General features: G+C 38.9%; 1 protein-coding gene across 1 annotated transcript; it reads left to right on the top strand.

Moving 5' to 3' along the window:
• The first annotated feature begins 1,739 nt into the window (after positions 1-1,739).
• shisa9b (shisa family member 9b) lies at positions 1,740-11,921 on the top strand. Its single transcript, XM_026326167.1, has 4 exons — positions 1,740-2,248; positions 3,384-3,490; positions 9,507-9,647; positions 11,539-11,921. Exons 1-4 carry the CDS (start codon positions 1,740-1,742, stop codon positions 11,919-11,921), a joined length of 1,140 nt encoding a protein of 379 aa, XP_026181952.1.
• The last annotated feature ends 224 nt before the right edge of the window (positions 11,922-12,145 follow it).

Below are 12,145 nucleotides of genomic sequence, written 5' to 3'. Positions count from 1 at the left end.
TGGAGCCTTTTTGTGTGGAGTCTGCATGTTCTCCTCATGGTTGTGGGGTTTTCTCTTGTTACCATGGCTTCCTACACAATCCAAAGACATGCAGCTTGGGGCTAGGTTAAATCATGACTCTAAATTTCCTGTAGGTATGAATGTGAGGGCGTGTCTGTCTCTCTGTGTCAGATCTGTGATGGACTGGTGATCTATCCAGGGTGCGCCCTGCCTCTTGCCCAATGACAACGATGATCGACATCTTGCATAGAAAGAAAAAAAACATAAAAAGGAGTAAGGTCTCTGCTTCAGAATGACTTATATTAGATATTATTCATAGAGTAACTTTCAAGAATCCATTTAAGGTTTGGAGTTGAGAATTACATATATGATTGATTTTGTGTAAGGTACACTGTATATAAAACTAATGAAGCTCTAAAGAACAAACTTTCTGGTCCCTGTATGATGCATAATATTAAAGAGTGGTGACTCATCAATAATATTTCAAAGGCTGTCAATAACGCTGGCCAGTCCCATAACAAAAATACCAACATGCCCCAGGCTATAAAGAGAAACCGAACTAAAATATGATTGCTTTATGTGTCAATCATTCACTATTTCAGACTATAAAATCAAACGTTTAAATGAAACCTTTTTTTTTTTTTTTTAGTCGTGGTAAAGCTGCAGTGTTTCCACCACTCTAAAGTTTCATCCTCAGAGACTGTGCAACTATTTATAGGAAACTTTAAAGATGCACACAGATGAGAGGAGCAAAACCTCCCTGACAACCAATTGTAAATAAAAGTAGCCCCCTCATAGAGAAGATGATTCTACATCAAATGAAAACAACTGAGATGTCTCAAGTGGCAGATGATAAGCCTCTCTCCACTAATAATTTTAGATAAAAAAGGGTTCTCTAAAAATAAGCGTCAAAACACAAAAGGTATACAGTAACAGGGCTGATCAGCCTTTTTGCCCGTGTGCACAGAAGCAACTTGTTTTAATAACTCAATCAGCAAGTCTTTAGCATATAAATGACTGATCCACGCAAACTGAGTCCTACAAAAACAATGCAGTGTTTCCTAAAAAGCTATATCGATGAAATAAATGTTTAATAATGTTTTACTCCTTTGTAAAGCTATTACTATAAGTACCAGCTTGGTTTTCAAGTATATCTTACTGTCAGTTCTTGTATTAAAGTCAATCAGTGTGGGAGTGACTGCAGCTTTCAGTCACCACACGTTGGTGTGATCTGGATCACGGATTGCACCTTTATAGGCGATTTTAAGACCCAACGCTATAATAAATGCATGTGATGGCTGTAATTAGAGCCACAGCACACAGCTCTCTCTCTACTCTCCCTCTATCTCTCTCTCTCTCTCTCTCTCTCTTCGCCTGATTCATTTAACCGGGTTCTCGTCTACTTTGCGCTGTCTTTCTCCCACTCTCCCTCACTGTCTCTGTAGTGAAGCAGCCTCAGGAGTGTCTGACACCCTCCAGCTGAGCCAGGGGCAATGTTTCTGTGATGCCACCCCTCTCTATTTACTACAGCAGCTGCTGATGTAAAGTAACCGGAAAAGCATCTGAAGTGTTGTCCCCCAAAGACAGAAGAGCGCAGGGGCGCGCTGTGCTTTTACGCATGGAAGTTGGAATCAGCCTCCTTAGATTTACGCATGGCTGTGTGTCGTCGGTCCGGAAGATGCTGTCGGGCTTATGAGAGCTTGTCAGGACGTCCAGAGCGGGGTAAAAAGTGAGCGACAATGCGGGGCACTGAGCTACTGCTCGGTTACTTTCTGGTGAAAGTTATGATGTGCGACGCAGAGGGCGAACTGGGTCAGACCGTCGACGACTACTTGATAGTGACCGGGTTTAACGACTCAAAGGAAGGCGAGAGCGGAGTCACGGAGAGCCCGCACATGGAGGACAAGTGCCGCGGCTACTACGACGTGATGGGCCAGTGGGACCCGCCGTTCGTGTGCAGGACCGGCAGCTACCTGTACTGCTGCGGCACCTGTGGCTTCAGGTTCTGCTGCGCGTTTAAAAGCTCCAGGCTGGACCAGACCACCTGTAAGAACTACGACACCCCTCCGTGGATGATGACAGGTAGACCCCCACAGAAAGTGGACGTAGCCGGGGACACCGCCAAGGATAAATCAAACCTAATCGTGTATGTCATTTGCGGGGTCGTGGCCATAATGGCACTGATCGGAATTTTTACCAAGCTTGGTTTGGAAAAGACGCATCGTCCGCACAGAGAGAATATGTCAAGGTAGGTTCATTTTCCTTATGTTCACTTTTTTCCCCCTTTCACAGTTGTTTCAGAGCCATGAGCTATTTACTCATCTGTGTGAGCATCACCCAGACATCCACAGAGGCTTATTATTATGAAAACAAACATGAAACAAACAAAAAAAATGTTTCATTAAGGTTTGATTTTAAAAATAAGAGTTAAGGGAGGTAAATGATGAGTAGTTCACATGACACATAGCTTTATGTGTAGTTCAGTTAGTTCAAATTGAGATGACTGTAAGTTTAATAAAATGGAAGAAGTTAGTCACGTAGCCCGACCATCTTATATGAATCTGAGCTGGTGCTTGTGTCAAAAGTCAATGACCAAATACCTGTAAGGTGCTAAACCTATGACGCAAAACCACACAAAACTAAGTTTGAATAAGACAGGTGTAGAGTGGACATGGGGTACATGATGAAGTCTCAATATACTGTATGTTATTGTTTGTAGCCTAAATATGGAAAAAACTGATCACCATGTGACACTAGTGACATTTTTCACTGCAGATCTTCCATAAATTTTACAAAATTACACACAGGATGTGCAAGTTTGACAAAACCGTGACTTGTACAGCTGTTTCTCTGGGACATGAACCTCTTGTTTTTACTGACCTCCAGTTCTTGCCTTTCCACAGACAAAGTCTGCTCAGGGTTTCATTTGATGCACTTTGACATCAGTGGTAGGTGAGTGTGGTTGCAGGTGCAACACAGCCTACTTGTGATCACTCCCCACCACACCAGGCGATGGTGTGTAATGAAAGGTGTCAGCCTTGGAAATTTAAAAGGGCCTTTGTGAGGGTCAGGTCATGCTCGATCATAATACTTTGAGCACATTTGAAGTCAAATGTTTTTATGATGGCAAGGTGGTGTGGTCAACATAGGGAGAGGGCAGACAAACAATGTCATTTAGAACATGATGGCACACATTTTCAGACAGCTTCTTTGGGGGGTCGTTCATATCAGTCGTTCACAATGAAAAGTTACAGAAAAAAAATAAAATATTGCCAAAATTCAAATTCAAATTACATAATCTCTCCATTATGGGGACTTGTCAGCAAAACCTTGGGTGATCTACAGGCCTGGATTCCTTCTCATTCTCTTCTTCATCTTTCCAGGGCTCTTGCACACGTTATCCGCCACCCTGCTTCAGAACACACGGACGACATTGGACTTAGCCAGCACTACGAGAACATACAAACCAGAGTCACAGTTAACAGCCTTCGTAAGTAATGTGATTCCAGTAGCACACCACATACTGCACACCCCTATAGACTCTTACAACAGAACCACTTTGGGTCTCTGGTTATCTATATCTATTCACTAATACTGCTGCCAACTTCTTTCACTGACCACCGCTTGCCACTGCACTGAAACTTCATTCTTAGCATCACAACTAATTCTTACAGGTAGTTGTAATTTCTTAGATGTTTGCATCCTGAAGTCGCTTCTCTAAGGGAACCTGACCTGGTGGGAGGACAAAAAAAGATCCATCTTCTCCAGGATGGTGAAGCAATTAGTCCTGTCCTCAGCAATCTCTTAACATACACACTAATTACCACCGACAACCTGGAGCTCTCTTTTTTAGCCAACACTTACTGTATGCAACAGCCTTACACATTATATTGTACTTTCTCATTCATTCAGCACCAGTGCCTACATTCACCCACACAGATACCCCCCACAGACACAGAGAAAAGAGTTCTTTATAATGATAGCCTGCTTACTCACTTGACAGCTACAGTCAATAATGTTCTCCCCGTCTCCCTGCTCTGTAAGCTGGATAATCATGGCAAATGGCATTTTATATTAAAAAAAAAATCTTCTGATAGTGAATAGTATTTAGCTGAATATTAACACCTCACATCTGTAGAGTAGAAGTCAGAAGTCAAGGAATCAATAAAATACTATCAAATTCACAGGTACAAGATATGAAGAATTACTTGAATTATTTGACCCAAATACAAAAAAAAAAAAAACAATGACAAAAAGTGTTATATTGATGTGGAATATATCAGGGATCATGATGTGGTATGGAAGGTCAGAAGTGTGTGTAAATGCACAAATGTACAGCAGCTAATTTCACTGACTGGTTTGGAAGGTTTCCTAATTAGTGGAAACACTTATGTGGTTGGAATGAAAACCTGTCTGTTCTTGGCACACAGAGCAGATGATTGCCTTATCTTCAGTGATCTCATAAGCTTCAGCTGCACGAATAATTTTTTAAGGTAGTCCAGTCAAGTAGATTAATCAACTCAACTTCATGTTTAAGAAAAATTAGGAATTCAATCCAAGAAAATCACAGATGAGTAACAAATAGCCAATCTACAATATTTAGACGCAAAAACAGTGGAAAGTCTGACCGAATGGGCAAAACTACAGCACAAATAACCTAAAACCGTAAAATGCCATCAAAATTTAATTACAGAAGAGTGCTCCTCAACACAGTAACGATCCAGGAAAGTGCAGTATATTCACTTGATGAAATGTTATGTAAATCAGAAAACCCCATTAATAAGACACCGACAATGACAGTTTTCTATGTGCTAAACGTGGTGTTTTGAAAAGTAAAAATTTTACTTTCCTTTGAAAAATGTGTAGGTCTCTTAGTCAGAAAATAGCCTCATACCTGTGTCTATAATAATCTGGAAAAAATTACTACCAAATTACTACAAATGACAGAATGTTTCAGTGCGCAGCAACGTAGAGACAACCAGTCCATCCTTGCAGTTATATATATATACAATATACCTGTTTCCATACAGTGTACTTGAAAAGTAATTTACTAAACATTCACAATGCATTATACTTTCATTTACCTCAACCCTGCCACTTCTCAGTCAGTATAAGAGGAGCCACAAGGTAGAAGATTACTTTTTCCTATTTTTGCTACTTAATTCATATATTACCACTGTGCAGTGAAGAAGTGTATGCTGAGTGAGTGCAGCTTTCTTTAGTTTTGTGACCTTGGACATGGAGATCCAGGGCACAGTGTGCTGGCTGCTTGTATCTTACAGGGCTGTATGGTAGGGATTCTCTGTAATTGAGTTGGCAACAGCACAGGGATGATGTTGTTTTCTTGACAGCAATCTTAGCAAGGTTACAAGGGGTGAAGTGATATTTTTTGCCACATGGATCCATCCTGTGCTTTCTAGTGACAGTTGTGCCTATGTCCCAGCCAAAATAGTCACTGTATATTATGGACAGTGGTGCAAAGCAGTGATTGAAATGCTCCAGAGGGACCCCGTGTTCCTCATCTGTTGCTTGTCAGAGATAACAAAAATATGTTTTGACTGAGTCTCACTCTAGATGCCAGTAATGCAGAATTTGTAAGCTCTGTTTCTTTGGCTACCAGTGCCATCGTGTTCACGTCCTGCTGGCCATGTGCGTACATGGGGCGTGTGTGAAGTGTAGTCTCTTTTTACTCCCGGCAGTGAGCCAAAGAGAACAAAGTCTCCGCTCTCTGCCAACACTCCACTGGTGCATGACAGTCCATTTCCTCACTGCCACATAGAAATATATTTCAGCTGCATTACCACTGACAGAAGCAAGAAATAGCTACCAAATGCAGAGTCTACCTATGGTTCTATTTTCCACCTTCCATATATTGTTCACTGAAGCCTCAAAACCTTTAATGAGAAAATTAAAATCTGACAATGCAGCTTTAAAATATGTGGCTAATGGTACGAGTTGTCTTGGTTTCTAAATTGAGAAACTGACAATGGTTTATTTAGTGTGGCCAGTAATTTATACCATCACTGTGCTGATGGACAACAGTAAAGAAAAGTAAGCATACATATCTACCTCTGCTCAGGAAATTTCTCTTAGGCCAGTCTGAGTGAGAATTGGATGCTGTATGAAGTTGTTAATTTCAAACAATTCATTTTCCTTGACTTTTTTTTTTTTTAACCTGTTCTGTCCAGTTGCTTGGCATACATTATTAAGGACCTGGATGCCTTGTTGAGGTAACAGAGTTGCTTTTCCAAGAGGTGTTCAACCAACAGGACAAGTCAGGGGGTGGGAGGACTTTTAAAAGTGCTCTATTGTTTTCTCCTGATCTATTATTTAAGTTTTTTTAGTCCTTTTACCCATCAATCTATGTTTAAGTTAATCCACTGTATGAAAAGACACATGTACAGTACCTGTTTCCATTCATGTTATAATTTAAAGTAGCATGAATTTGTGTTTTCTACTTATCAAATGGTGTTAGAGAATTCAAATTGCTTTATAAAAATGGAATCACCCCAAAAATAAAGTATTTATCTTCAACATCTGATTCTGAAGTTCACAGTTTTCAGGATGTTTTTATATCCTGATATTTAATTCACATAGTAGAAATATTCTTACTATAATCAAGACTTTGTTACTTTATACAGTAAGTCTGAATTCTAAAAACATTTGATCACATAATTTACACATACAGTAGATTAAAGTATGCCTCAGCAAGACTATAAATAAGTGACAATTGTACAGATACAATATAAATGTTGTTTTTGATGTGAAGATTTTCAGAAGTCTAATAATTACTTAGGAAGAAAAGAATATTTCATCGCTAACTTGAAAGTAGGCTGCCTGTAAATAAGAGCGCCCTTCTCCTTGTACTGTTTATTCCAGGGCATACAGCTCCCAAAATACTCGCTTAAATCTTTTATGAGTTCCAGGGAGGTGTCTCTGTCTGGAGCGTTAACTTGCTTATTTCCCACAGCAACCACAGAGTCCTTAACCTTACAAGTCTCCAGAAGTGGCCTACTTCTTTTTCCAGCAGCTGAAATAAAAGCTATGACTCTGACAACTGCACAAGCACAACTGACACTCACTACAGTCACTGCTACATCAGATAAACATGAAAGAGGGACATAACTACAGTACATAGCAAAGCAGCAATGTTGCACCAGATGCTAACAAGTATTGTCATCATTTATTAACAGCAGTGAAATCTATTCCCATCTTATATAACACCTGGCATGTTTTAAATGAGATTTAGAATAACAGAGACATTGAGACAGGCTGTCTTGATGATTTTGATAAATATTGGGACAAAAAACAGTGTAGTCTAAACATTCAGTGTATTTAAATCATTTACTTTGGGTAGCTTCTATCTTTAAGGGGATACCCTCCCCTTGACTTTGTCTGGAGTACGAGATAAGCATAATACTCCTCAATGGTATATAGCTTACAGACTAGCGCATGGGGATATCAACATTGTTTGATGAGCATATGAGAGAAAACTACATAGAATTAAAGCTGATCTGTCTGTGTATTGTGTAGTTTTACCAATCATATGTACCCAGGACTTCCTTATGAGGAATGTTAACGGAGTATTAATACATTTAAAATGACATCAATTCATTGTATTCTATGGAAGGAGGAGATCTAATTTGACTTTCAGATTCAATAAGACCACATTAAATGAGAGCCTGTATGACCCATTTAACAGTAAATTGCATGGAAGTCAAGTGGTTAACAGGCTCAGAAAGATCACAGAGATTCGCTCCCAGTTTGGTTATTTATGTTTGTAACAATCGAACACACAACTACGATATGACATGTAAAAACATTATTGTTAAATAATTTTACTGTGTTCAGCAGTGTTTCATTAGGCACTGCAACCCTGAATTGGACTGAGTGGCATAGAGAATGGATGGATGGATGAACTAATTTCTTCACTATTTTTAAATTACATTTAATGATCCATCGCTACGTTTAACAAATGAAATGTACACATGAAAGCACTGTGCTTTCTTAACATCTTTTTGGTTTTACCAACTATAATTTTTCAAATGATTTTCAATAAACTGGATGACATGATGATTTGTTAGAAAGAAATCCCTTTTTTAGGTGGTACCATTATTTATTCTCCCTTAAGTGACCTCCAAACCTGATCTCATTCATTACACAACCCACCTGAAGTGTGTTGCAGTGAACAAACTGTCGAAACTGTCCTATGCATCATTTCATGAGACAGCATTGATAGTTTGAGACTTTCCAAATTAATTAGCACAGTAACAAAAATTCTTGCTGACCAGTGGGGAATAAGAGCCTAATTAACCTATTTTCTGTATTAATGATCTGTTTTTATCATTCTAGACCAAGGACCGCTGGACTCCTCTGATTTTAAAGTTTGTAAACTTTGTTAAGAACTGCCAATAAGGATTTGATTAACATGTTTTTAATCTTCATATGCAAGTTATTGATGCTGAATTCACATAGGGCCAATATTGACACCTCCTCTGAACCATTTGCATCATGACAAAATACACAATCATGTTGACATACAGATATTTATAGATGTGTGTGTATAGATATACAGCAGGTAAAATAAGTATTGAACACGTCCCTTTTTTCTCAGTAAATATATCTCTAAAGGTGCTATTGGTGGTAACAACGCATGCAATCCACACATGCAGAGAAATCAAACCATAGATGTCCATAAATTCAGTTGTGTGTAATAATGTGAAATGACACAGGGAAAAAGTATTGAACGCACTCATTGAAATTTATTTAATACTTCCTACAAAAGCCTTAGTTGGTAATGACAGCTTCAAGATGCCTCCTCTATGGAGACACTAGTCACATGTATTGCTCAGGTGTCATTTGGCCCATTCTCCCACACAGTCTTCAAATCTTGAAGGTTCCCTGGTACTCTTTGGATGTCATAATACACACCATGTTTGGAGGAGAAATGGCACTTTAGCGCCTTTAGAAATATATTTATTGAGAAAAATGGTGACGTATTCAATACTTATTTTACCTGCTGTATATTAGTCCCAAACTGCCTATGTGAAAGGCCTGTTCCACTATTCTCTCACAATCTAAATGAGAAGACACTCTGAACATCTGTTTGCTCTCTCATGCCAGTAGGCAGGGGGCCAGTCTATTTGCTGTGAACCCCTTAATTTACCAGATGTCTACTGTAGGATTAGTACAGTTTTTCAAAGAGCAGTCATGACTCCCCAGCTGGGTCTTCAGAAAAGCCTACTTAAGGGAAAGTGACACCATCAAGTTGGAGAAACAGCTATTATTCACATCCATCCATCCATCACACTGATTTATATCCTGGGAATTCAACATCGTGTCTGTCACTTACAAGCAACCAAGCAAGATGAACTCAAATAAACAAACATATTTATGTCTTTAACAGATTTTATAAAATTAGCTATATAGAATAGCTAATCTAGCTATATAGAAATTTAGTAACAACATTGCCTGAATGCATTAATGCTTTCTTTTCCCTCCTTTAGATAACGACCAGATGAACAACGTGGTTCAAACATCAACTTTGATTACTCAGCCTTACCCAGCAATGGGACAGATCACCAGCCCCTATGAACAACAAAATCCTGTGAAGGATCTCAACAAGTACGCCACACTCAAGGCTGTGGGTAAGACACTGTTTACACTGAGCTACAGTGATGAAAAAAAAACAGTTCCCATTAATCATTTAATTTGATTAGGTAGCTTATTACATCTTCTGTAAAGGACACTAGAATAATTCATCAGGTTTATCTGCATCATAGAAGGAAGAGTGTCTAAATGTGATTGTGGCAGAAACAATGTAATCTGCAATCTGTGGCAGACAATCTAAAATGCTTCATGAAATGTTTAATGGAATCCCAGTAAAATTAAAGATGGTTATAATTTTGTGTTAAACAGTGCTTGTCTCAACAGAAGAAAACCATTTGTTATTTCTATTTTTCTGCAGGTTGAGCTGCAGTTATATTAGTAAGCGCAGATGCCAGCCCTCTCATTTTAGTCATTGTTAAAATGATGCAGACATTATGGCCCTGACAGCTGGGCTGCCTTTTAATCCTTATCTGAATCAGATAAGAAAGAATCTTGACAAGAGATTGTGTATAGAAATATCTTTTTCTTTTAATAAAAATATAGTTGGTTTGAATCTCCATCAAATCTCTGTCTGACACAAAAATTCTTGTTAGCTAATCCATAGTGCATCAATGCCAGACGATTATTTTTAGAGGCAAGTTTGTCATTTTTCTTCCAGGTGCTAATTTCGGAAAGTTTACAGCCAGTGCTTGGACAAGAAGCATTTGAAATAAGAAATAATAGCTCATACCCAAGCTGTACCCCTAAACAAATTCAATTTTTTATACATCTTTTAGATGTTTGAGTTTATAGTGTCACATATGATAATAAAATATCATGAAGCAAATTATAAAAGGAATTCAATTAAGAAAATATATAAGTAAACTTAGCAAAACCCAATTGTTGAAAAACGTATGAGTTGATTAATTCTAGTACAGTTTTAAACAACAGTCATTTAGTCCTAAATTCAACAAGTCAACACTCCTAATATGACCAGAGGGAAACAATCTCAAAAAATGAAAAACAAAAGTAGAATCAAAGTGTGGAGTATTTGTGAATCTGTAACTGATGTTACTTAGCATGGCGAAATAGGAGTCTTTTTTTTATAGATTCTACCTGAATCAATTAGCGGTTTGACAGACCGGGCCATGAAGGGATGGCAGCTATCAGCATGCATGTACTGTAGTAGGTCCAGTCACATAAAACGGTTTCTCTCTTTGTGATTAAGGCAAGCAGCTGAAGCCTTTTCACTGCTAATCCGCTGAAATGCTGTCAAACAAACCGATCATTAGGGAAAATAAAAATAGAGCAAATCTAAGCTAATGAGACCAGGGATAGGAGACAATCAGGAGTAATCAAAACACAAATGAGTTGGGGCGTGGTGATGGGTGGAACTATACTGTAAAGAATGAGTCATGTGAGCCTCTGTGGTCCTACTATATGTGTAGGTTTTAATGAAGCAGCTGCTGTTATGCATGTGCGGCTCTTCACCACATCACTTGTCTCTATTTGTGTACCAAGAGGTTTCATTCAGAACACCAACACAGCCTTGCTGCTGAAGAGGAGACCATGGTAAAGGTTCATTTCAGCGTGTTACACATTGAAATGACAATAAACTATAAAACTTGAATTTAATTTAAATTTAAATTAGCAAATGTAACAACATGTGTCTTATGATCAAGACATTTTTATATTTGCAGTGTTTGGTTTTAATGCAACTGCTAACTGCAATTTAAGCCCAACCAAATGAACAGTAAATATTTTTTATCTTCAGGGACATTTCAAGCAATTAAGGTGTACAAAGTACATTCCTATTAAGTCACTATGATGACATGTCATAAGTATCTTTAAGTTAGACTACACTCTTTTAAACTGCATGTAAGACTCAGTGTAATGAATAATGAAGGGAAAAATCTAAAATCTATCATCCTGTTATTTGTGTATTTGTAGCAGAGAAAGTTAATGACAGCTTCTACAGCAACCGTCGGCAAGTGATTGAGATGACAGCCAAAGGCTGCCTTCCCATGGAAGCTGTGGATATGGAGCCTGAGCCGAGTAATCCTTACAGCCCACCCAGACAGCTGTCTGCAAAGCAGAATGGACACAAGTACAAAAGCCCGAAGAGCCACAGCTCTCAGTCGCTGTCCTACAGCTCCAACACTGCTGCCAGCCCAGGGGTGCTAAGATCCTGGGAGAGCAAGGATACGCTGGGGCTCCGACAGAACTATGGCCCAAAGAAAATCTGCATTGTACAGAAGGAGCTCCACACTACTCGCTACTTGCCTCCACAACCGTACTTTGTCACCAACAGCAAGACAGAAGTGACAGTATGAGGGGCTGTCTACACATCAGGCTTAAAAAGGAGCCTGCATTTAAGAAAGACAGTAACTCCTCATTGTGGGTGGTGATGCAAAAAAGCAACATGGACTGTTGTATGTGCAGTTGAGCATGTAATGTGTGGCATTTAAAACATAACCTGAAGGTAAAGTGTACTGTAACAGGTCTCAGAGTGCCTCAGGAGGGTATATTCATGAATCTGTTGTCATTGATATTCAAA

The sequence above is a fragment of the Mastacembelus armatus genome, chromosome 8 (assembly GCF_900324485.2).
Source record: "Mastacembelus armatus chromosome 8, fMasArm1.2, whole genome shotgun sequence".
NCBI lineage: Eukaryota > Metazoa > Chordata > Actinopteri > Synbranchiformes > Mastacembelidae > Mastacembelus > Mastacembelus armatus.
Note: the sequence above shows the minus strand (reverse complement) of the source record. Positions and strands in the feature narration are given on the sequence as shown.

Bases quoted from the DNA above. Each gene is read 5' to 3' on its own strand.
- shisa9b (XM_026326167.1), top strand. From the start codon at position 1,740: ATGCGGGGCACTGAGCTACTGCTCGGTTACTTTCTGGTGAAAGTTATG. The intron at 2,249-3,383 runs GTAGGTTCATTT...TCATCTTTCCAG, and splicing joins CACAGAGAGAATATGTCAAG to GGCTCTTGCACACGTTATCC. The intron at 3,491-9,506 runs GTAAGTAATGTG...TCCCTCCTTTAG, and splicing joins AGTCACAGTTAACAGCCTTC to ATAACGACCAGATGAACAAC.